The following is a 26,948-nucleotide window of genomic DNA, read 5'->3' on the forward strand; positions in this document are numbered from 1 at the left end:
TGGGAAGAAACAGGAAGACCCAGAAGATCATGGGAGGTGCCCCGTTTGACCTGCTGTTTACAGACAAAGAAAGACTGGTGAGAGATGTGGTGGTTGGAGGCCGTCTTGGGCTTAGCGACCATGACATGATAGAGTTCTTAATTGTGAGCGAAATAAGGAGAGGGGTCAGCAAAACTGCTACCATGGACTTCTGGAGGGCAGACTTTGGCCTGTTCAGGTCACTGGTTGAGAGAGTCCCTTGGGAGACAGTCCTGAAGGACAAAGGGGTCCAAGAAGGCTGGACAGTCTTCAAGAAGGAAATCTTAAAGGAGCAGGAGCAGGTGGTCCCCATGTACTGTAAGAAGAGCTGGCGGGAAAGGTGACTGGCCTGGCTGAACAGGAAGATTTTGCTGGGACTCAGAGAAAAGAGGAGAGTTTATCATCTCTGGAAGAAGGGGAAGGCAACTCACGAAGAGTACAAGAATCTCGTTAGGTCAAGCAGGGACAAAATTAGAAAGGCAAAAGCCCAGCTAGAGCTCAGTCTGGCCACAGTTGTAAAGGATAATAAAAAATGCTTCTACAAATATATTAACAACAAAAAGAGAGGCAAGGAGAATCTCCATCCCTTACTGGATATGGCAGGGAACATTGTCTCCAAGGATGAGGACAAGGTTGAGGTACTTAATGCATTCTTTGCCTCAGTCTTTAATACCCAGTCCAGGTATCCACAGGGTATTCAGCCCCCTGAGCTGGAAAACGGGGATGGAGAGGAGGATAAACTCCCCATAATCCAGGAGGAAGCAGTTAAGGACCTGTTAAGCCACGTGGACACCCACAAGTCTATGGGGCCTGATGGGATCCCCCCAAGAGTACTGAAAGAGCTGGAAGAGGAGCTTGCCAAGCCACTCTCCATCATTTATCAGCAGCCCTGGTTAACAGGGGAGGTCCCAGATGACTGGAGGCTTGCCAATGTGATGCCCGTCTACAAGAAAGGCTGGAAGGAGGATCCTGGGAACTACAGGCCTGTCAGTCTGACCTCCGTACCGGGGAAGGTCATGGAGTGGTTCGTCTTCAGAGTGCTCACAGGGCATGTGCAGAACAACCAAGGGATCAGGCCCAGCCAGCATGGGTTCATGAAAGGCAGGTCCTGCTTGACCAACCTGAACTCCTTCTATGACTGGGTGACCCGCCTAGTGGATGAGAGAAAGGCTGTGGAAGTTGTCTGTCTGGACTCTAGCAAAGCCTTTGACAGCATGTCCCACAGCATTCTCCTGGAGAAACTGGCGGCTTGTGGCTTGGACGGGTTTACTCTTCACTGGGTAAAGAACTGGTTGGATGGCCGAGCCTAGAGAGTTGTGGTGAATGGCATGAAATCTGGCTGGCGGTTGGTCACAAGCGGTGTTCCCCAGGGCTCGGTTCTGGGGCTGGTCTTATTCAATATCCTCATTTATGATCTGGATGAGGGGATTGAGTGCTCCCTCAGCAAGTTTGCAGATGACACCAAGTTGGGTGGGAGTGTTGATCTGCTGGAGGGTAGGAGGGCTATGCAGGGGGATCTGGACAGGCTGGATCGATGGGCAGAGGTCAACTGTATGAGGTTTAATAAGGCCAAGTGCCAGGTCCTGCACTTCGGCCACAACAACCCCATGCAACGCTACAGGCTTGGGGAAGAGTGTCTAGAGAGATGCCCGGCGAAAAGGGACCTGGGAGCATTGGTTGACACCTGGCTGAATATGAGCTGGCAGTGTGCCCAGGTGGCCAAGAAGGCCAACTGCGTCCTGGCCTGTATCAAAAATAGTGCGGCTAGCAGGTGTTGGGAAGTGATTGCGCCCCTGTACTCGGCACTGGTGAGGCCGCACCTTGAATACTGTGTTGAGTTTTGGGCCCCTCACTACAAGAAGGATGTTGATGTGCTCAAGCATGTCCAAAGAAGGGCAACGAAGCTGGTAAGGGGTCTGGAGCACAAGTTTTATGAGGAGCGGGTGAGGGAACTGGGGTTGTTCTGTCTAGAGAAGAGGAGGCTGAGGGGATACCTTATCGCTCTCTACAACTACCTGAAAAGGGTTGTGGTGTGGTGGGTGTTGGTCTCTTCTCCCAACTAACTAGTGATAGGACGAGAGGAAATGGCCTCAAGTTGCGCCAGGGGAAGTTTAGATTAGATATTAGGAAAAATTTCTTCACTGAGAGGGTGGTCAGGCATTGGAACAGGCTGCCCAGGGAGGTGGTAGAGTCGCCATCACTGGAAGTGTTCAAAAAATGTGTGGCTGTGGCACTTCAGGACATGGTTTAGGGGACATGGTGGTGCTGGATTAATGGTTGGACTTGATGATCTTGAAGGTCCTTTCCAACCTTAGTGATTCTGTGATTTCTGAAGCTTATGGAGCAGATCATCTTGAGAGCCATCACACAGAATGTACAGGAGAACCAGGTGATCAGGCCCAGCCAGGATGGGTTTATGAAAGGCAGGTCCTGCTTGACTAACCTTATCTCCTTCTATGACAAGGTGACGCACTTAGTGGTTGAGGTAAAGGCTGTGGTTGTCATTTATCTGGACTTTAGTAAAGTCTTTGACACTGTCTCCCACAGCAATCTTCTGGAGAAACTAGCTGCTCAAGGCTTAGATGGCCATAATGATCACTGGGTAAAAAACTGGCTGGATGGCTGGGCCCAAAGAGTTGTGGTGAATGGGGTCAAAACTAGTTGGCGGCTGGTCACAAGTGGTGTTTGTCAGGGCTCAGTATTGGGGCCAGTTCTGTCTAATATCTTTATCAATTATCTGGACAAGGACTGAGTTTATCCTCAATAAGCTTGCACATGACACTAAATTGGGCGGGAGTGTTGGTCTCCTTGAGGGAAGGAAGGTTCTACAGAGGGATCTGGACAGGCTGGATTGATGGGCCGAGGACAACTGTATGAGGTTCAGCAAGGCCAAGTGCCAGGGCCGGCCTTTGGGTCACAATAACCCCATAGGCCTGTGGAAGAACTGCTGGAAAGCTGCCTGGTGGAAAAGGACCTGAAGGTATTGGTTGACAGCCAGCTGAATATGAGCTGGCAGTGTGCCCAGGGGGCCAAGAAGGCCAACAGCATCCTGGCCTGTATCAGAAATAGTGTGGCCAGCAGGAGCAGGGAAGTCATCATGCCCCCCATACTTGGCACTCGTGGGGCCACACCTCGAATACTGTGTTCAGTTTTGGGCCCCCTAACTACAAGAAAGACATTGAGATGCTGAAATGTGTCCAAAGGAGGGCAACAAAGCTGGTGAAGGGTCTAGACCACAAGTCTTATGAGGAGTGGCTGAGGGACCTGGGGTTGTTTATCCTGGAGAAAAGAAGGCTTGAGGGAGACCTTATCACCCTCTACAACTACCTGAGAGGAGGTTGTAGCAAGGTGGGTATTGGTCTCTTCTCCCAAGTACCAAGCAATAGGACAAGAGGAAATGGCCTCTAGTTGTGCCAGGGGAGGTTTAGACTGGATGTTAGGAAAAATTTCTTCACCAAAAGGGCTGTCAAGCATTGGAACAGTCTGTCAAGGGAAGTGGTTGAGTCACCATCCCTGGAGGTATTTAAAAGAAATGTAAATGTGTTGTTTTAGGGACATGGTTTAGTGGTGGATTTGGCAGTGCTGATTTAATGGTTGGACTCAATGATCTTAAAGGTCTTTTCCAACCTAAAGCATTTTATGATTCATTTATCCTTATCAAGTTGTAAATGGAAAGTCTTAGAAGTCCAAGATGCAGTAACATGGAAGTTGAAAGAGAAATAACTGAATCTGTAAACACAAATAATTAATCCTCCACATAGATCAGGTGCAGGACGTATCTGAGAAAAACCTACCAAAGCAAAGAACTAAAGACGATCAAAACTTCTGTAAACACCAAACCTGTTTCATTACAGTGCAGGATGCTGGAGAAATGCCTCCTCCTTTCTATCAAGATGACTTATTACAGGTAAAATATTTAGGGTATAGCTGAACTGTATCACAAGATAGTGTAGCTCTGACCATGACAGTACCCGATTGGGACATGTGGAACTCTGAGTGATGCTACTTGGGTAACTGCAGCCTTGAGAACCTCTCTCATTTACAGTAAATCCATGCCACAACTAAAGCATTGTGAGAGACTGAACCGTGGGGCATTTGTCTCAAAGATTGTTTGTGTGTGCGAGAATTCCTTTGGCTGGCGATGGGAGAGGCAGCAGGGCTATGGAGACCTCTGGCTGGTGACAAGGCCCAGTCATGCACCATTGAGTAATGCGATAGTCGCATGATAGTCCCATGAGGAGTGTCTTGAAGAGTATGCGCATGCAGACGGGCAAGTACATGTCATTGTCATGGAAATTGCAGCCCTTGAATGAGAATAAAAGGGACTGCTAAGATAAGCCTTTGCGTGATCGCCCACCTCCGAAACATTGAGAAACTTGGACCCCAGGTTGCTGCGTATCCATGGTGGTGGCTATCCTTGCAACTCTATCCCAAATGTTTGCTTGATTTCTGTCTTTTTATTCTATTTTGTCCTATTGCTACTAATTTCTTACTTTTCATAATAAGTTATCGCTACTAAGTTTTTACTTTTGATAATAAAAGTTGTCTTGGGTATATGGCATTTGACCTCGTTTGTGTCTTAATCTCACTCTTGGGATCGTATCGAAACCTCCCCCGACATTGGATTGGGTCAGGCATGAAGAGAACATGCACTGAAATACATAGTGTATTAAAGCAACAAGGCACCCAGCCTAAGTGTCATGTGTCCAAGAATTCCTTGGGAAAGTAAAAACAATAAATGATTATATCTCATTAAAATTTGTCACTCTTACAAGTAAGCTGAAGAATGACAAACTGGAAGCTAGCTATAGTGTTGGCGGTTAACTGCAAGGCATCTGAAGATGTCATGCAAAGATCAGTTGTTTAAAGCATTCACTGATAGTATATAATGGTTTATCATTAGGGCAAAATCTGAGACTGCACAAAGCTACTCTGCTTAACCAAAACTGGAAGAAACTGAGAAACTTCAGAAGTAACAGCTTGAACTAAGTAAATTAAGCCTGAACAGCAGATAAAATCCAATGAAAATTAATGCAAAATCATTCTTTCTATTTGAACTATTCATAGGCCTTAGGAGAAACTTAACTATATGTTCAGGAAGGTGGCTTGTTATTGTTGTGTATAATCCCAAGGGAATCTCTGCAGAATGGGCAAACTTATCCAAAATTCTTATAGAAAATCAGCGTTCCTAAAGACTGTGACATTACAAGTACTTCAGTAACGAGACATACAAAGGAACTCTGAGGCATTCATAACAGTGCCTTTGCATGTGGATTCTCTGATGTCTATGTAGGATGATGTTACACTCCCACAAGGATACTAATATTGTCACTCATTTTTCTTTAGCTTTATATTTTTGAGACTCATTTTCCTTTCTTCAGACTGACTGAATTTGGCCCATAGGCTCAAAAGTTATTAAGGGGACCACAAAGTCCTATATAAAATAAGACTACCTAAGATTGTTTCTTTAAGAAACCAAACAGTGTTATTGTGAAAACAGAAAACATGCCATAATTTTAAGTACTGTATTCAGATCACCTCTTCTCCTACCAGAGTTCAAAGACTCAGTGATTTATAAGGTAAAATAACCTGTACAAGATAAGCATTTGAAAATATTTTATCTAGTGGTGAATAAAAAAGAAAGGACATGATAAAAGTACAAATAATTTCTAATAGGGAATACAAGGATCAGGAATTTTCTTCCCTGTCTATTAACGGAATGCACAAGCAAACTTTCAAAGGAGTTGAGTGACAGTAAATTGAAACCTGCCTTCAGAACTCCCTGTCATGAGATGTAACTGTATTTGAAGCTATTGTGATTCAAAAGAAGAGGTAGCATTTGAAAAAGAGCCAAACTCTCTCAAAAAGAGCCTTACCAAGAAAATAAAACAAACACCATATAGAAAGAGAGAAAGATCTAACACTAAAAAGCATAAACCAGCATCTAAGTGTCAGAAGGACAAATTTTAGAATTAAATTGTCCCAGATCTCTCAACAAGAATTTTTAATGTTCGTCTGAAGCACCTGGTTCTGGTGAAAAATGCAAAGAGTCATTATTCCTGCAACGTGTGAAATGTGCCCAAATGCCAAGACTGGTCATCATGAGACTCCCAGCAGATATATGCTGCCTTATACATACTACACTCCCACAGTGGTGACAGGGATTTTTTTTTTAAGTTTTAAGACAGGACAATTGTTTTAACAAGGGTTGTCATAAACTTCCCCTTCCAGTTGACATTGCTTCCTAAGAAGCAGCAGTACACAGTGTGCATGTTCACAGATCACACTTTAGTAGTCACAGGGAACATACCTATCACTATTACATTTTTCTTTAAAGTCCCTGCAGTTTCCACCATCATTCTGAATACTAAAGCACAGCACTGTTTTAAAATCAGCCCAGTCCTCTCTTTTGACCTAATAATGAATATCTATAAGTTGTTTTAACCAAAAGACCAGAATCCTTCTGAAAAATTACACTTCTCAGCACATTTCTTCTGACTGCAGGAGACACAATAACAAGTCTCCTTTTACCACATCAGAAGGTGCCAAAGATAGATCATACATTCTTGTCCCTAATCACACCCCGATGCAGAACAGTCTGAACTAGAAGGACAAGTAAATAATGAATCTTCCTCACATAATTGAAAGAAACCATGAGATTTATTTTCAAATCTGGAAAAAGAATGCATGCAGACTGAACAGAAAAGCTAAGGCTTTTTAGCTCCTCTGCTATCTCTGATCTGCTTCTTCCCTGACAAACAACTGACCTCGCACCAAAAGCTGGTATCTGCCTGGTACCCTGGCTTCAGATGTCACTGACACCTCCAGTTGGCTGCACCTGGCCACTGCTAAGGGAGAAAGCATGGTGCAGTAGCCATCTCCCTGGCTTCAGTCACATGTCATAGGCATTTGCATTTCTGTGTGCACATGTGTGATCTTGTGTTATCACAGAATCATTAAGGTTGGAAAGGACCTTCGAGATCATCAAGTCCAACCGTTAACCCAACACAACCATGCGCACTAAACCATGTCCGGAAGTGCCACATCCACACATTTTTTGAACACTTCCAGTGATGGTGACTCCACCACCTCCCTGGGCAGCCTGTTCCAATGTTTGACCACGCTCTTGGTGAATAAATTTTTCCTAATATCCAATTTAAACCTCCCTTGTCGCAACTTGAGGCCATTTTCTCTCGTCCTATCACTAGTTACTTGGAAGAAGAGACCAACACCCACCACACCACAACCCCCTTTCAGGTAGTTGTAGAGAGCAATAAGGTCTCCCCTCAGCCTCCTCTTCTCCAGACTGAACAACCCCAGTTCCCTCAGCCAGCTTTGTTGCCCTTCTTTGGACATGCTCCAGCACCTCAGTGTCCTTCTTGTAGTGAGGAGCCCAAAACTGAACGCAGTACTCAAGGTGCAAGTCACAGTACTCCCATGTTACTATGTTGCCTTGTGTTTCATGGATGACTCCACAAACGACAGCATTGTAAGTTTTGAAAGAGCTTATTAGATGGCTGGCTGACATTTGGAGGATGAAATTCAGTAATGAAATTAAATTAAGGAGACTATGTAAACTTTGTCAGCCATTTATGCTCTTGCCAATCATCATGTACATGGCAGGCCCTTGTATTTCTAAGGCCCCCCCTCCTCTGGTCTCTACGAGGCACTGCCAGTAGTTCCAGTAATGAATTGGATACACAAAGGCTTATGAGTGTCTTACAAATCCATACCAAAAAAATGCACCTCCATTGGTTGTCTACTCAGTGTTTAAGTTAATCTTCTGTATTTCTTGGAAAAAGGGAACGCACAACCGCTCTTTTCTGTTATGACTTGAACATCTAGTGCGAATCAGGACATAGTACTTGATCAAACAGTAACATATTTAACTTTAATCCTCCTCAACCACGACATCTTGTGGAGCAGATTTCCTTCTCCTTGGGATTTTTGAGAGCTATTTATCAAGAGGGAGTTGTAGATGCAAAGTGTCCACAGGCTTCAGATCTCTCATGTGGAAGACTACATCAAGGAGAAGCGAGTTTGGACTGAAAAAATGTGGGTTCTGTTTATGTTGAGGGACCTGAAGAAATATGTTCTCTAGGCTACTGCACAGGCTCTGAAGACAAGACAGCTAGATACTGGAGAAGCATAATTTATGTGGAGGCGATATGTCTCAGCAATGAAGGCTCTGAGGATATGGCTGGCAAACAAGATAGATTTGATGAAGCTTTGCTTTGTTCAAGGGAAAAAACACATTTTCAGCATATTGTTAAATGTAATTTGAAACAAGATGTGTGAAATTTTCAGGCACATTCATTCCTCTTATTTCTTGTCAAATGTTTGTGGTACCATTAGACTGCAAGGAGTTATAGGCAAGGAACATTTCTCTCATTTTCTTTTCCTTAGGGAATCGGGCACACTGTAAGTGCAAGAACCAAAATATAAACATCAGTTATGATATGGATCCTATTTTGCCTACAATAGCCTCTTTGAAAAGCTACCGTCATTTCTGTAACAAGGAGTGCTCTCTGTGAAGAACTAGTTTTAATCTTATTATCATAGAAAGTAGTTTTATGCTGTACTGACAGTATTCATATTTTCCATTATCCTGTTTTTTCCATGCAGGATAGAAATGTAAATATTGAAATATTTCCTCTATTTTGTGCAAACAAAACCAATGTAGAATGTTGATGGCCTCCAAGCAGGGGGAAGAAAAGTATATTTAAAAATAGCAACTTAAGCTTCTTTCCTAAACAAATAAAATAGACTCTTTTGTCTCCAGAATATTAATATAAAACGGAAGCTTTAGAAATTCAGAACACACAGGATTAAATCAGTCTATTACTGATTTCTAACATGTGTAACTCATGCATCTTTTTTCATAAGGGAATTTAAATTAAATTGAAATAAGAATGTTGTACTTACTGTAGCTAATTCATCAAATTTGCCAAAGAGCTCATTCAGCAGCTTCACCAGCTCTTGGGCAGTACACTGTGATGCCAAACTAGTGAACCCCACAATGTCTGCAAATAAAATGCTGTAAAGAAGCAAAAAGACAGAGATATCAGTACAGAAGACATCTTCAAATTCTCGTTATCCTCTTTTATAGCATGATTGTGACCCAGAGCACAAATTCAAACAAGCCCTGAAGTGTTACCAGTAAAGTGGTAGTTGAAATAAAAATGGCAAAGATTCAGACAAATGGGCATCAGTCTGGTGCTGTCAACTCTTGTAGAGAACCCTGGGACACTTTCAATGCCTATGTACTTACCCAGTGTAGGTATGGCAAAGCACCTCATTCATGAGGTTCCCCCATGAGCACTCCAGGAGTACAAAGAACAATTGCTTTTCCTCTTTACAGCTGGGATCTTCTCAGCTCGATTGGTTTCAAAGACAATTTTTGCACCGGTAGTGTCCCACAGCCAAACTGATAAACCTTGCATGAGTTTTACTAAGTACTGAAAGACAGGAGTTAATAACTTGCATCCCCGTAGCTCCATGACTTGGTCTTACTGCTCCCTGTGAGAAGCTAGCATCCACAGAGTCAGGCTAGGCTTGTCTGTACCGTTCTGTGTGGCTCAGGTAAGTGTCCAGTTTCTGTCAATATTAGCAAACTTTTAATGTCTAACAGTTTAATCTGCCTTAAAGATCCCTACCCACCTGTGATGATAAAGGGAGATAGTTGAAAGAATCACAGAAACAGAGAGAATAAAAATTCTTGTGCAGATCCTGAAACTCGAGCGAGTATGGAACAATGATCCTTTTAAATATTTAGATTCCTTCATCTGTTGGCAGAGGCCCACAGCCCACTGCAGGAACCTAATGCATTTATCTTCAACATCCAGACTGTAAATGTCAAACACTACACGGCCTAGGTATACTTGACATAGTGTAAAACTTAGCTTGCAAACTTTAAGTTAAATTAAGCATTATGTACTCCCCTTCCCCTCAACAAACCTTCACTCTATAGATAAAAGAGCAATTGCTAGAAAAGCAGTACTAACAAGTCTATTGTTTCCCATTCACCATAACTAAGTCTGAACTCTCCCAATAAGCTACAAAAAAGGGCAAATACAACTCCTGACTCAGCCCCTGTTCCTATACTTTCATTTAACCCAGTTGCTAAAATCTCTTGTCCACTAGGGCAGGTTAGGTAACATATCCCAGCACAAAACCAACTCATCCAAAGTGCAATGGCTTTAATTTACAAATAAAGCCTCTATGTTGTCATGTTAATCCTTGGGGCTATCTCCCCACGCTCTTCTCCTTTGAGTGCGCTTTCTGAGGACATTGTACAAGATGGCCCTGGTTCAGGGCAAAAATAGCTATTCCATTCCTATGCTGTTTAAACACAACAAAAGGGCTTCTTAAAATAAAACATTCAGCATTTAGTTAATTTTACTGATTTGTGTCTCTGCTAGCATGAATGTAAACCAACCAAGTGATGGGTAAGGTAAAAGGCATTAACAGAGTGCAATAACACCAGTAAAGTGCTCTGCATATTTGCCTGTGAAGATCTACTTATTCTCTTAATTCTGGATTGACATCCTTGTTGTTTGACAGCCCTGGGCTGGTCTTTCTGAAAATTCATTAGTTAATATAAAATCATCCTCCTAAATTCCTTGAAGATTTTCAAATGTACTTAAATGTGCATCAAGGTCTTTCATACAGTTTGCTTTATGACCCATTTGCTTTATTACCTAAATTCACATCAGAATTCATACAGTCGAAAAAGACACAGAAGAAACAACAACTACAAATGTTGCAATCCAACATGTTGTGTGGTTTCCAGGTTTTAGTTAGATACTGTTAGTATGGAGGAGTGTAGATACTGTTTTATAATAACAGCTTCTGCTAGCTTCTCTGTCATTTTACATCTCATTCTTTGCACATTCCACATTTTGATTGTTTTTACTTTTCTATTTCCTTTTTAAATATGGTATTCCACTCTTTTTCCCTGTCTAACCACATTTACAGTAACAGTAATATCTCCTGCATCACCAACAACATCCACTTGAAAAAAATTAGCATTTGGGTAATTTAAGGTAATTTAAGGTAATAACAATGTTATCTGTTTACCAAGATCTTTAACAATGAAGAACATACACATACACATAAACCAGAAATGTCCAGTGTTTGTGGAGGCTATATAACAATGTCTTAACAACTAACAGAGCAACCATTACACTGCTGACATGTACACTTACATCAAAACCTCTCAATTAGTTAAGCACAGAGCACAGGAAATACATTCGAGCATAATTTTTCAGTTAAAATGAAAGCTATTTTACATATGACTACCTTAATAAGTGAGTTTGGGATCCTTGCTAATCCTTTAAACATTTTAAAAATGCTTAGCCCTCAGCATTTGATTCAAAACACTGGTAATCTTACAAAAAAGTGAAGTCCATAAAAGTATCCACAATACATAACTGAACATGTAATTGCAAATTTAGGTAAAATATGTGGTTTTTATACCTATATAAAATATAGGTAAAATAATTACTGTGTGCTGAGACACAGTTGTAGTTCAGTTATGCTTGTGAACTATTTCATACTGCAGTTAACTGCATGTATATCTTTTAACGCTAATGGAATAGGTTAGTTAATATGATTACTGTTACACTTTCTTGGCATAAGAGTTTTTTAAAAAATTGTAACTACTTTTTTACAAAATTTGTAACTGCTTTAATTCAATATTCTTAAAATGTGCAAAGTATAACTCCAGTGCCTGGACATAGCACAGCAGATGGGGGCAATGCTGTGAGTACAAACCCTGCCTTTTTTCAGAGAAATTTCTGTTACCATCAAATGTTACAACCATAGCAGCTGTTGCATTTCTTTTGAAAGTAGGCTGAAATACAAACGACCAAACCTGAGTTTTCGTCAGGGATAGTAGGAAACAGCCAGTGGATGAGCGGGAGCTTTGCAGACCCAAAGTGCAACTGGGACTGTGAACTTGCTACTTTCATGGTTTCCTGCGACTCAGGGGTGGCAGTCCTGAGGAGGGTGACCCCCCTCTCACACACACAAAGCTCTGATACTCTAAAAATGGCATTGAAACTCATTAGCTTGTTAATTTTATTTTAGCTAGTGCACTAACCATTATTACCTCTTGTACTTCTTCGCCTGCCTGTACCCATCTGTTGCCTCTTCCCTTACTACTTGGACTACAAGTATTGTGGGGCAGTGCCAATGCTTACTCTTTATTGTACAATGTCTAAAAAAAATTAGGCAGCATCTTGGTCTGTGTCATGGGGTTTTAACTCTGGAGTCAAATCACCTATCTGATGCAACAACCTTTTTCCCCCCCTGTTATATCCTGCTCAAGTTTTTGGAAAGTAAAGGATGCAGAATGCCATCAGGAGGTGGCAAAATCTGCCACAGGGAGTGAGAACAGAAAAGAGCTTATAAGTCTTGCTATGGCTATGAAAATCATAAAGGTACTAAAGAGAGAAGCTGTAAGATATACAGTGCCAGTATAGCAGTGATATGTCTGAAGTGTTTCCAGGGCCAAACCATATTTTAAAACATATTCTATTATTTTCAAAGTCCAAGTACCCTCCTGTTTCTCAGCAGAACACAAATTAATACTGAAATTCCTTTTCCTTTTATTTGGATATATTATTCACACTAAAATAATGAAGGTCTTAAACGTATGCCATGTCTAACATTGATATACTTAGAAAAGTTAAGACAAAGAAACTACAGGAGTGATGTCACTGTTAAGGCACATTAATCAATCTCATTCAAGACCAAAGTAGCCTTGGTTCACTGTAACTTAATCACTAATTGCCATGGAGGTTCACATCCTCAGAAAGCATTCACAGCCTCAGAGTTTACTAAACTAGGGCTACATTATTTATGCAAGAAAAAGTTCTCATAATGGTATGGTATACAAAGGGACATTTCACAGTGATTGCTAAGTAATTTTATTAAAAAAAAATGAGCATATATAGAAACAAGAATTGAGAAGCTACCCACTAACAATTGTTTCTCTTAATGACCATTCAGGGATATGACTTTTCCTGCTTTAATGCCACAGAAATCTTAACAATGCCATTGGGGCACACTGGTTAAAAAAAAAAAAAAAAAATCCAATCTTAATTAAACTGCAACTGTTAAAGAAAGAAGAAAAATGAAAGTGGAAAGAAGGTGAAAACAAAGGACAAAGGTTACTTCTGTTTGTTCAAGAGCATAGCTTGCACATGATTCAAGCACTGCTCTCCATGACAAGCGATGTAAACATGATGGTTAGCAAGGCTAAGTAGTTATTACAGTGCTAAGCCCGGTCTTACCTCATTGCCCAGGGGCTCAGCAATGCTCTTATTCCTCTGTTCCACAACTGAGCAAAGGGACCTCAAGGAGCTACCATTCTCTTTGCTTGTGTGCTATACCAAAACCTCTGCAATCCTATGCTCTTTGAAATATTCAACATTTGTCCTGTAGTTTTCAATCATACCAGGATTTTACCAGTAAGTTCACAGGATCAAGAAGTTTGGCTAACCTGGTGAAAACTTAAATCACTTTGGCTTTTAGACAGACAAGTTATTGGCATCACAAGTTACAACAGCATGTCAATATTCTAATTAAATCCTACAGGGAAAAATAAACAATTATTGAGCAGAGCTTTGTTAAACTATTGCTCTGCTCTTGATTTTAAAGTGCATGATGCCATTGTGTTGCAGGAGCAGTGCTTGCTGCAAACGATTAGAGGTTTTCTTGTTCCTAACGCTTCCTGCTTGCTTAAAAAATATGAGAGAAACATAAACTGAGTATTAGTAAAGTGCAAGACAGCAGCAGAAGGAGACTAGTTGGAAATCTTTCCTTCTGATCACTTTCTTTGAGATGCAAGACACGCTTTTGTTACTGGTTTTCTCTCTCAAAGTTGTTGCCTTTCCATGACTTAAAAACCCCATAGCTCCAGTAACACCTGCTCATAGCTAATAACTATTGGTGCAGCTGCACCTGGGTTAGTATTGCCTTTCTTCTTGGAGCTCTCTTAGAACAAGGCTAAAACCCAGTTTTGAATCCAGTTTTTCTGTGGCCATTTTATGAAACTTTCAACCAGCCTTACTCTCATTTAATAAAACAAGCTTAAAACTACTTGGGTTTTTGTATAATAATATTTTAGTTTTAACTTTTCTTAATGTATTTGTTGCTAGAATGTAGTTTAAATACTCCCCACTGAAAACATGGCTTGTCTTTCTAATGTAGTCACCTTTCTACATTTGAAAGGAAAATGAGCTTATTTCTCACAGAAAGATACCTATTTTTTTCATTAATAATATTCTATACATAAATGGTTTTAGTTACCAATAATACTAAATGACAACAATTATACCCAAAACATTTTGAAACATATATAATCTCAAGAAGCTATTTGCCACTGCAAAAATTACCAAATTTGCAAATAAATTTCTTCAAAGGGGTTTAGTTTGCTACAGAACATTTCCTGTTCCAGATGTTATGCACTGCATCTTTCCCTCTGATCTGTTTTTATCTAAAAAGAACTTTAAAAAAAAAGCTTGAAAAAACAGTTCCTCCAAATACAGTGTACAGTAATTACATCTAAAATTGACAATGATTAATTATTGTTCCTGCTAGACATTCCACACACGGACAACATGCCTAATTTCTAATAGCCACATGAATTTAGTATAAGACTATATGCCCCACAGACTACTGCAACAAAGCATATATGATAGATGCCTGTATCTTAGTGTGTAAATACCAATAAATAAATAAACTGAAAGAGGGTAGATATAAGATTAGATATAAGGAAGAAATTCTTTACTATGAAGGTAAAACAGGCTTCCCAGAGAAGTTGTGGATGCCCCATCCCTGGAAGTGTTCAAGGCCAGGTTGGTCAGGGTTTTGAGAGATCTGATCTAGTGAAAGATGTCCTGACCATGACATGGGGATTGGACTACATGACCTTTAATGGTCCCTTCCAACCCAAACTATGGGTTCTATGATTCTATGATTCTAATTTGTAATGAAGGTTTCCTAAGGACTTTTTTTAGTTACCTGGAGTATTTGATCTAATACACAAATATCCCGCTTCCCTACTTGCTATTTCTATCTGCTCTGGTATAAAACTTCCAAATAAAAGCAAAGCAACACTGCAGTGAACAACTTCAGGAAAGAAAGCATTATGAACTGCCATTTCTCTCATCTCTGTCATAAACAAGGAGCTGAGCTGGTTCAGCACAGGGTTACAAGTTATATACGTCATTATCTCATACTCCTTGACTCTCTGAAGCATTTTTGTGTTGATAAACCCTGAGTCATCCCCTCAGGACCCCTTGTACTCCTTGTTTCTCCCCTGTCTCTCTCCTGTGATCCCTGCAGGCAGGCATAGCCAGCGCCTGCTTGGTGACTGCAGCCCTCCCGCAGCACTGCAGGAAGCTGCTGTACCTGCTAAAACCAAGTGTGGAAAGCCTGTGGCTTGGTTTAAGAGATTTAAGCTGCTTCCCGACTGTGAGTATGGACGGAGCAACCCTTTTCTATGTCACTCTATGGGGTGTTCAGAAGGAGAAATCCTGACATGTTACACAAGAAATTTGAGAGCTTGTAGGCGGTAAATGTTCACTTTTAACAGTGTTCATTCATGTGCTTTGTGCACTGCACCAGTCCTGCTGGTTTCAGTGGTGCCACTTGTATAAACAAATACTCAGCAAAATAAGGAGGGGTTGTATGCCCTTTTTTTTCTTTCCACTTGGGTTGTTTGTTTAATTAGAGTATAACTTATAATAAGAATGATATTTTAATGGCACATGCTGCCTCAGAAAGGAACCTGTAGGGTTTTTTTTTTTCTTAAATATCAACCATAAGGGAAAATATTAATAATATTATCTATAACTCACTGCAATGATGAAGAAACAAGTGGAATAAAAAATTAAAGAGAGCTGTTAAAAATAAGAATAAAGGGAGGGTTATTTTACAAAATAATCATTCATGAAAACTACTATGAAGTCTTATGAGCTCAGAAAGCCTACATACAAAAGCCTGTTCATAGGCGTCATGATCACAGCTTTTTAAAACATTGGAACTGCTAAGTTAAATTCAAGAATTATTTGAGTTCTGATGCTTTCAGGGAGACAGGACAGATCAGAAATATTTGAACATAAATAGCTGCAGACTGTGCTCTGGCCTCAGACTGGGTCACAACAACCCCTAGAATGGCCATGAGGAATCTTTTTATTGGTAGCTTTGGATCAGGCCATGTATTGCCTGAATCCAATATCTCTTCTTAAAAAGCAGCTGGTTCTATTTCACACTTGTAAAAATTAGACTAAATGAAATTGCTGTACCAGAAGCTCAATAAATTGGTAGCAATTCAGTGTTCACTTTCTGTTCACCTCTTGAATGTATTTGAGTTATGGAGCAGTGAGAAGTTGTATGTTAACATACCAAGTCAGCCATATCCTCATCCATGCACATACTGAAACAGTTTCATTAATATCTAATGGAGTGGGAAAAGTCCATTTCAAAAGAGACAAAAAACAAAATGGGTTGAGGGCGCCATACAGGGCAAATATTTGAGCTGAAACACAACTTGAAATTACTTAAATTAATTATAGTTGCATGGAGAAATTCAGCCAGGAGTAGTGTGGTTTTTTGCAGTAGCCACTGTGCATATATATATATGTAATCTGTAAATTCAGATTACATATATACATAAATCCCCCCCCGTAGGGCCAGACAAGGGATAAGAAAAGGAAATATTAATCATAGATTACTTAACCTAATCTTAGGAAAGAGCTGTCTCTTGTATGTTACAAACTATATTCCTGAGGATCACAGAAGAGCTGTTATGTTGGGGCATCTTTACATGTAAGCTGACATCTGGTCCTCACATCCTCCATTGTGACCTTGGCTGGGTTTACCCCGGTAAGATAACACTTATACTGTGTTGAAATGGCTCCTGAACTGTTCAGTATAATGATTATTTCCTTCTCATGAGGCAGAGTTATTATACTGGTTGCAATTATTTTACCTTCCTCATGCTTGAACTTAGTGTCCTCACTGGGTTCACAGTATAATAATTTTGGATGTATATTTGCAAGTCCTGTTTTGCATATTGCATTTGCATTAAGTTGCTTGTTTCCATTTAAAACACATGCACTCATTTTCTACTGTACAGCGATTCTGTTCAAAAACTTTACAACGTAGAAGATATACAAGAAGCCTCATTTCTTCCTCTTTGACAAAAAAAGTTGCATCTTCTTCAAGATCATTGGGTAATATTCAGGTATTCCACACAAAACAGGAAAAGAAGCAGTATATCTGTAGAGTGAAGAATTTGTTAGCAAAGGACTTCTTCTCCCAAGTAACTAGTGATAGGACAAGAGGAAATGGCCTCAAGTTGCGCCAGGGGAGGTTTAGATTGGATATTAGGAAAAATTTCTTCACTGAGAGGGTGGTCAGGCATTGGAACAGGCTGCCCAGGGAGGTGGTGGAGTCGCCATCTCTGGAAGTGTTCAAAAAACGTGTGAATGTGGCGCTTCAGGACATGGTTTAGGGGACATGGTGGCGCTGGATTAATGGTTGGACTTGATGATCTTAAAGGTCCTTTCCAACCTAGTGATTCTGTGTGATTCTGTGACTGATTTTCATTAACTTGTGACAATTCCTTTTGACCTCTTCTTTGGGAAGGTTCCATAGATAAATATATTCCATTTTAGCCACTACCCTTTACACAGTGTACCCAGGAGACAACAAAACTTGCCTGGGAAAGATTTGTTCCTTTTTGCCCAGGCACAAATACATACAGAGTGCTGGAATGGATAACAACCTTTTTTTTTTGTACCATTATCTGATTTCCAAAATTAAGGTGAATTTGGGCCTAGTGATCTTTCTTTTTTGACATGAAACTGCTGTTCAACAGAGTGCTTTGATGCTCTTCAAAAGTTAATATTTAATGGATTATGAGAGAGGGAAAAAGCAGTTCTTTCCATATGTTTCACTTTTTCTTCAAATAATGCAAAAAAAATGACAGAACAACCACAAAACTGCATTAGAAGAAACCAAATAAAAGGAAAAAATGCAACTAAATGTGATAAAAAGTTGACATAAAATATTCAGAGCAATTAATTTAAAAATATGAAAGCTAAATGAAAAATAAAGTTACAGAACAAGAAAATAAATATCTCAAGTGGCCAAACAACATTTCAAATTGTGGACTGTTAGTATTTGTTTCTGCAAAGCTCAAGCAGTAAGCATAAGCATTGTGCAAAGTATCTGCTTCTATTGGAACTAAATTATAAAAGTTCAAGCTCTGGAATTGGAGGAACGTGGAGGGTTCAATGTTTCAGCCTTCCCCTGAGCTTCTGGCACTTTCAGTAAAGTTATATAATAGATCTTCTCCAAGTTAGGAGCTTGTACATGTCTTTCTAGCAGAGTTTTTTGTTTGCTAAATGTGAGTATTTTGGAAGACAAAAGGGTTTTTCCGCACAAACCACTACAGTTCCCACAGCCCTTGTAAGTTCCTTTGATGGCAATGTTGTTCTGTGTAGGAAGCCATCTAATTCAGTGCTCTTTTATGGATCGTGTTCATTGACGCCCTTAGAACAGTCTCAAATGGAAATATAAACTAAGTTTTAAACTGGCTCCCTCTCCACAATGAAATCTTCAACTGATGTTGAAGGAGTTTAATGCTTTGTACTGCAGAAAGAAAAATAAAATCCTGGGTACTAAGGTAGAGGTCTGAAGTGATTTCTGACTGAAAAGAGTTATCTGTGAGCAAAACAAATTCCTCTTTTCACTACAGATCTGAGAAGAGCTCATCAAAGGGTGACACAACACGTGGGCTCTGCCCTCAACATGGAGAGACGCGTTACCATTCCCTTCCAGAGGCATAGGCAGTTCCAGGCAATCATTACAGAATCACAGAATCATAAAATCATTAGGGTTGGAAAGGACCTTCAAGATCATGAAGTCCAACTGTTAACCCAACACCACCATACCCCCTAAGCCATGTCCTGAAGCGCCACATCCACACGTTTTTTGAATACTTCCAGTGATGGTGACTCCACCACTTCCCTGGGCAGCCTGTTCCAATGCTTGACCACCCTCTCAGTGAAGAAATTTTTCCTAATATCTAATTTAAACTTCCCCTGATGCAACTTGAGGCCATTTCCTCTCGTCCCATCACTAGTTAGTTGGGAGAAGAGACCAACACTCATGTCGCCACAACCCCCTTTCAGCTAGTTGTAGAGATCGATAAGGTCTCCCCTCAGTCTCCTTTTCTCCAAGACTGAACAACCCCAGTTCCCTCAGCCGCCCCTCATAAAACTTGTGCTCCAGACTCCTCACCAGCTTCGTTGCCCTTCTTTGGACATGCTTGCGCACATCAACGTCCTTCTTGTAGTGAGGGGCCCAAAACTCAACACAGGGTTCAAGTTGTGGCCTCGCTAGTACCGAGTACAGGGGCACAATCACTTCCCTACTCCTGCTGGCCACACTATTTTTGATACAGACCAGGACGCTGTTGGCCTTCTTGGCCACCTGGGCACACTGCCGGCTCATATTCAGCTGGCTGTCAACCAGCACCCCCAGGTCCCTTTCCGCCAGGCATCTCTCCAGCCACTCCTATCCAAGCCTGTAGTATTGCATGGGGTTGTTGTGGCCGAAGTGCAGGACCTGGCACTTGGCCTTATTAAACCTCATACAGTTGACCTCGGCCCATCAATCCAGCCTGTCCAGATCCCTCTGCAGAACCCTCCTACCCTCCAGCAGATCAACACTCCCACCCAGCTTGGTGCTGTCTGCAAACTTACTGATGACTTACTGACATTCAGGTCATCAATAAAAATATTGAACATGACCAGCCCCAGAACTGAGACCTGGGGAACACCACTTGTAACCGGTTGCCAGCTGGATTTAACGCCGTTCACCACAACTCTCTGGGCTCGGCCATCCAGCCAGTTCTTCACCCAGCGCAGAGTACACCTGTCTAAGCCACATTCATCAGCTATTTGATAGTTGGTAAATACTGAATTGATAAACCAGGGCTATTGCCATGGTGTATCTGAAATATGCCAGTATCTTTTCCCAGTCCATCATTCACTTCTTACACGGGTATGTATATATCCACTGTAATGGATCCCCCTGTGTTTGTCTGGGAGAAGGTAAAGAAGATAACTCTATGAATCTCTTGTTTTTCACATGCAAGATCTAGTGCTTAGAGACTCTGGGTTTTTTTCAGGCAGGTATTTAGAAGATTGAAACAGATGGGTTTTGTTGCTAATGAGGGTTTTTTCTTGTTGAAGGGGGATTTTTTGTGGGTTTTTTTTTTAATAGTTGAGGAGTGGAAAAATCATGCAGTTTACTAATTGCATGCCTACCTCCTCCAGCCTATCCTTTCTGGAGGATAATGCTCTGACACTTCCAGATATTTGTTGGGAGAAAAAGAAAGCGTTGCAATAGGAAAGGTAAATGTGCAGCTCATTTTCTGTTTTTCACTGTGTAGCTTTGGGTTAAAAACTCCAGGAATTTAGAACAATAGAGGCGCTTATTGTTTGTTTGATTTAATAGTGGTGTTTTACAGAAGGCTGGTGTGAAGAGGGCAAGTCATGAGAATATGGGAATGGTCTCTTAGGTCTGCCTAATATAGCACTGAACTGCCACTACTCAAAAGAAAAAAGTTGTTTTCATCCCCTTAAAAAGGTAAAGCATTTATTATTGGCACTGACCACCAGTAGCACTTCCCGGAGGGATGCTGTAGTGCTGTCCTCTACAATGATGTCAGGGTGGCACCTGCAGGGAGTTCCCCTGCATTATTCAGGTCTGCAAAGTCACACAGCTCCTGAATGAAACTCTGGTCTACTGGGACCTGCTAGCAACAGCTTGCTGGGCATTTACTGGGACACTATGCCCTCCCCCCATCTTTTTTTTAATACAGTTGTTACATTACTGAAATAAAAGGTAATCCAGTTTCTTATAATACATGTGGTGAGGGGAGGTCTCCTGTTTACAGTTCTCTTCCCTGAGGATCTTTCCTTTGACATTAAAATGACACCATTTTACTTTGCCTCCATTTGGCCCAAAAGTATCCTCTTAATGTCAGAGAATTAATTCACCTCTTCAGATAGGGTGTTCAGGTTCAAAATCTTTTATGGACTACACATCGAAGCAGTGAGTAAGCCACAGCAGCTTTAGTGGTTATGTGAAACACCACTTTATGTAAAAAAAAAAAAGATACTCCTGAGGTTATGTTTCAAAAATATCTCAGTGCAAGAGAGGACTCAGAAGCATTATAATCAACCAGTCCACCTGCAAAGCAATGCCATTTAAGAAGACTCTGTAACCAGTGCAGACACCTGTGATACATACAAGGTATAAATGGACTGATCAGGGTATAATTATTGTTGGCTTGCCTTGAACCTGAATATAAGTGCAACCAACAGTAGTATACATGTACTTTATAACACTGTGAGGGCATAAGTAGAAACAATTTTTACAACTATATAAGCAATGTGATCACCAAAGGGACAAAGAAAGATAAGTAGAAGGCACTCAAACCACAAAAATCTGGCAGGCAGTAGACAAGATAAGCACAAGTGACTGCAAATAGACAAGGCATCATCCCAAGATGGAAGATTGGCAAGAAAAAGAAAAAAAGGCAAATGGCATTGGTGGGGGGCAACAGCATAAAATCATGAAGCATAAACAAGGAAAATTGGAGAAGGAGGAAGACAGCCCACTTTGACCTTGAATTCTTTCCTTCAGGAGCTCTCAAGTCTGACTTTGGCAACTGAGAACCGTCAAAGACTGTAACCAAAAATGCTAACTTTGCAGCATCAGCTCTGGGGTACTGTACACCTACAGCTGGCTTTAAATTGATTGTTAAAGACTAAGAGTTTTGTATACATAGTGATGATGATCAACAGTATGTAAGATTTAGCCATTAGCAAAAAGTGAGATGCTAATGAATAAATTCAGTAATGTTTAATTTTACAGTTTAAAACTGACCTAATTTGCCAGTCTTCTAACCACTCCCATCACAGCCATCTCTGATTCCCTCACTGACATAAACGCCTTTAGTTGCAACAGCTTAGTCACTAGCAAGTAGTCCTTGCAAATAATAGAGTCAGCTCAAGGGGAGATAAACTGAACCCCAAGAGAAGGAACTTACCAGTGGATGAGGGAGAGGAGAAGGTGCTAAGGGAGTTTACTCCTTTGTCACATGAGTACATGGTACGACAAAAGGCAGCTCTGTAGCATTACTTATTAAGCTTATACCTTGCTTAGTGCAAGGGTGGCACCAAGAAACCTCTGACACTGTTTTAGTGTGGAAGGAAGGCACTTGGAGAAAAAGTAGCTAGAGGCAGTATGATAAAACAACATCATTCAGACAAGGCCTTTAAGGAATTTTTCTGGGAGGGCAGAGAAGAACAGCAAATGACAATGCAGTTTAACAACAACCAGTATAAATGAGGGCACTTGCACAACAGTCTGTTACTGAACAAGAGCAAGAAGTAGAATTGAGCCTCAGTCAATAACCTCTGAGGAGGAATGCTCATATGATGGGGACAGATACACATTTTTTTTTAAAGTTTACATCACTCTTTCTGTATTTCCATGCTATTATCCAGATAATCTATTGCATTAAAAGTAATCCATCAGTAAGTAAGTAAGTAATATCAAGTAATATCAGGAAAATAGAAATGTGTAAAAAGTTACCATGCAAAATAAATACTATTCACCCAAAACATAATACAGTATCAAAAGAATGACTAGTCATTTGAAAAAAGTTGTCTGCCTCTTAGCACTACTATTCTAAGCCATTTATTGATTCACCATTATCTCCATCTTCCTACTGGGCCCATTCTTCCCCTCTGCATAAATGACAAATCTTCACTGTACTGCTTGGGGTTTTTTTCTGTAAGACCTGACTGCAATTGCACTGTGTTTGTACTAAATACTCGTTACTTTAAATTATTTCATGGGCTACATGAATCCTACCTAACGTTGTCATGCCTTTGAATGTAGATCTTGTGGAAAATCCTTTCAGGAGGCTTCAGGAAATCTTCCTTCATTTCCATTGCAACGTTCCTGGGCAAAAGACTCATCAAGAGACGTTCCTAAAAGAAAATGTAAACAACATCAGTTTTGTGGTATGGTGTGTGACCGTTATTCATAGAATCATGAAACTTTGGGTTGAAAGGGACATTTAAAGGTCATCTAGTCCAACACCCCTGCAGTGAGCAGGGACATCTTCAACTAGATCAGGTTGCTCAGAGCCCCATCCAACATGACCTTGAATGTTTCCAAGGATGGGGTGTCTACTACCTCTCTGGGTGACCTGTTCCAGTGTTTTACCACCCTCACTGTGAAAAATTTCTTCCTTATATCTAGTCTAAATCTACCCTCTTTCAGTTTAAAACCATTATACCCCTTGTCCTACCACAACAGGCCCTGGTAAAAAGTCTGTTCCCATGTTTCTTAACAGCCCCTTTTCAGTACTGGATGGCTGCAACAAGGTCTCCCTGGAGCTTTCTCTTCTCCAGGCTGAACAACCCCAACTCTCTTAGCCTGTCCTCATAGGAAAGGTGTTCCATCCCTCTGATCATTTTTTTGGCCCTCCTCTGGACTGTCTCCAACAGGTCCATGTCTTTCCTGTGCTGAGGGCTCCAGAGCTGGATGCAGAACTCCAGGTGGGGTCTCACCAGCGCGGAGTAGAGGGGCAGAATCATCTCCCTCGACCTGCTGGCCACGCTTCTTTTGATGCAGGCCAAGATATGGTTGGTCTTCTGGGCTGCAAGCACACATTGCCAGCTCATGTCCAGCTTTTCATCCACCAGCACCCCCAAATCCTTCTCGGCAGGGCTGCTCTCAATCTTTTCATCCCTCAGCCTCTACTGATACTGGGGATTTCTCTGACCCAGGTGCAGGACCCTGCACTTGGCCTTGTTGAACCTCATGAGGTTCACATGAGCCCATGCCTCGAGCTCACAAACTAGACAATCTTTTCCTAATCTAGTCTACTTCCTGAGAATTTCTGCTGTGTAAATAATATGAACCTTTTCTCTCTTCTGCAAGAGTAGTAATGAAGTAATGAACCCAGCTAAGTAATGAACCCCTCAAGTAATGAACCCAGCTAAACTTACCAAAAGGCCACCCACCCACCATCTCCTAGACAAGGACCACTAGTGTGGCAGAGCTTGGCAAACTTCTGCAGCCTGTGTATCTTTTTTAAGATTTCTGCACAAAAGAAAAAAAAAAAACCAAACCTATACAGAAAGGGAAGATCCAGCTTCAAGACCAGATAATTGTCCATAATTTTCATTTACAACACAATGCTAATAATAACAACTTTATTGTTAGTAGCATTTACCTGTCTGGGAAAGACTTCCCAGGATCATTTGCTATTGTTTTGTGTGTCCTACTAGTGAATCTAATGTAAATGTTACATTACAAGGACTATGACAGCTGGTTATTAAGCAGCGAGAATGGATGAGAGATTTATCCAGAGTCTGAATTAGTGGAACAGTAATAAAGGTAGTTTTAATGGCATTTATGCAGTGCGATAATGTCTGTTCCAGCCAGCTCAGTAATGGAATACAGCAGTACAACCCCCTGGTTAAACACATCTCTTCTTGGTACATCCACAGAGATGTTTTTAGCATGGGTCACTGACCTGCATAAAAAGGACCCCTTTGGATCTTGTCAGTATTAACTATAAAGGCCTACGTAGTTCTTCCACATATTCTGGTCCATTCACAGGTACTACCTGGAAAACTTGCAGACAGTGTTCTTAGGTGTTGTAAGGTGTCCTTAGATACCTACTTAAGTTTTGTTTTCACACAAAAACCATATTGCATTTAAAATGCAGTTCCAAGCTTATCTGTCAGACCTGCAAGTTTCAGCCATGGCAACAGTCTGAATGAATTCACTTAACCACATCTGATCTGATTCAGGAATCCCAGGTTCCAGAGAACACAGGAGAGGCTGGAGCAAAGAAGATGTATCCTTGTTGGAAGAGTATCAGATCAAGGAATACTTAAGCAAACTGGAGAAAAGTAAGTCCATGGGCCCTGATGGGACACACCCACAAGCACTGAGAGAGCTGGCAGATGTCACTGCAAGGCCACTCTCGATAATCTTTGATCAAACATGGTGACTGGGAGAAATGTCGCAAGACTGGAGGAAAGAAAATGTCACTCGTGTCAAGAAGGGCAAGAAGGAGGTCACAGGGAACTACAGGCCAATCTGTTTCACCTTGAGTCCTGGAAAAGTGATGGAGCAGCTCATCCTGGAAACTAGGGTTGTTGGACCAGATGACCTCCGGAGTTCCCTTTCTACCTCAACTATTCTGTGATTCTGTTACCTAATGATCGAAACCCACAATAATGGCAGCTGCAAGACACCACAGAAGTGCAGATCTTGTCAAATCACATCCTCCTTTTATTTAAATGACTTTACATAAATAAGGAGCAGCAATTAACACTGAGAAGAGGGTATCTGCACAAAGTGCTTTGTGTTGCTCACATGCACACATTCATGAGCCAAACCCGCAAAATAATACTCAAAGCGTTTCTAATTTTACAGTTTCTTCTGCATGAAGAAGAAACATTGAATATTTGTCACCAAGGAATAAGTTAAACTTTGAGAACTGCCCTGGTACTTACTTTAGATTGAAGTTCCTATGTTTGTGGCAGTTCATGTGGACTTGAGGCTAAGGATCATTAACTAAGTCTATTTCCTATTGTTCTCATATGTATACTAAGAATATTGCAAAAAATATGATGGAATTAAATATTTGTAAACAGTTTAAGCATATATCAATTTCAGGTTAATCAAAAAGCCTCACATCTGGGTACAATATGGTTAATTATTATCATTTTTATGTTAATTTAATTAAGTATGCTCGTATCTCTGCAGCAGAATTATAGTCAGGTAAGCCAAAATTTTAGTTAAAATCCAAAACAAATAGTTTTGTCAGCAGTGGATCTTATGAAGCTCTATTGCTCACAACTTGTCTTACAGTTGATTTACTGTTTTAACTGAAATGTACTGAAGTTGTAAAATCAGCTTACCACCTATCAGACAATACAGAATCCACACAAGAAAGAAGTTGGGACTGATGGTTAAATTATCTCCCACTTAAGATGGTATAAAATCCAAAGGATGCTGGAATTTCATAGGTATTATCCTGGATGTTGATTTTATGATGTCTAATAAGGACTAAATATTCACTATAGCTTCTCTTTAATTGAGCATATTAAACGAGATCTTTGTCATTTTGCTGAAATTCCAAAGCTATTATGGAGAAAGAGTGGGGTTTCAGTTTGTTTCTTAGAAAGTTAGACTAAAACAAACAACCAAACAAACGAAAATTATACTGACAGACTCTTACGGAGACCAGTGCTGACTGAATAGTTTTTCTATGATCTGTAAACATAATTATAATGCAAGGACTGAATAAAAAACCTCACAACCCCACAGATAACTTCTGCAGTGCATGGCAAATAGCACAGAAGCCAGGGAAGTAATAACAATCAATACTGTGAAGGTAGCGTTGGAGGGCTATAGGATGCAGCACTTGACAGCATTGAAACCTGCAGATGTCAGATAGGTTAAGGGAGGCTACAAAAATGGTGATTCCCAGACACATTAGCTTGACTATTACAAGACCTGAAGGGAGCTTATGAAAATCCTGTATCAAGTTGTGGTGGCTTGGCTTGCCTTTTTCATTAGAGATGGGATGGGGAGGGGGAAGACGGATTACTGAGGAAGAATTGTAGAGTCTTTATAAAGAGGGTTAGCAGCCTCAGACTCACTGAGCAAGGAAAGACTCAATTATGGCTTTCTCAAAGGGCAGCCACTGCTGACTTTTCAGGCCAAGATGGCAAGCAGCATCGTGGCTGTAAAAAATTTTCACTGCAGGAGAGACTGGAAAATGTAAGAAACAACTGCACAAT

The 26,948-nt window shown here is 40.8% G+C and overlaps 1 protein-coding gene across 1 annotated transcript in view; it reads right to left on the bottom strand.

The window, feature by feature from the left end:
* Positions 1-26,948, bottom strand: part of ADCY1 (adenylate cyclase 1) — a gene marked incomplete at its 3' end in the record, with an annotated part of 176,574 nt that overhangs the window by 74,149 nt on the left and 75,477 nt on the right. Inside the window, exons 3-4 of the mRNA XM_082015514.1 lie at positions 22,990-23,108; positions 8,944-9,055 (exon numbers count right to left, since the gene is read on the bottom strand). Coding sequence (XP_081871640.1) covers positions 8,944-9,055; positions 22,990-23,108 — 231 coding nt within the window. The remainder of the gene's footprint in view (positions 1-8,943; positions 9,056-22,989; positions 23,109-26,948) is intronic.

Source organism: Phaethon aethereus (genome assembly GCF_964289735.1).
Source record: "Phaethon aethereus genome assembly, chromosome: 2".
Taxonomy (NCBI): domain Eukaryota; kingdom Metazoa; phylum Chordata; class Aves; order Phaethontiformes; family Phaethontidae; genus Phaethon; species Phaethon aethereus.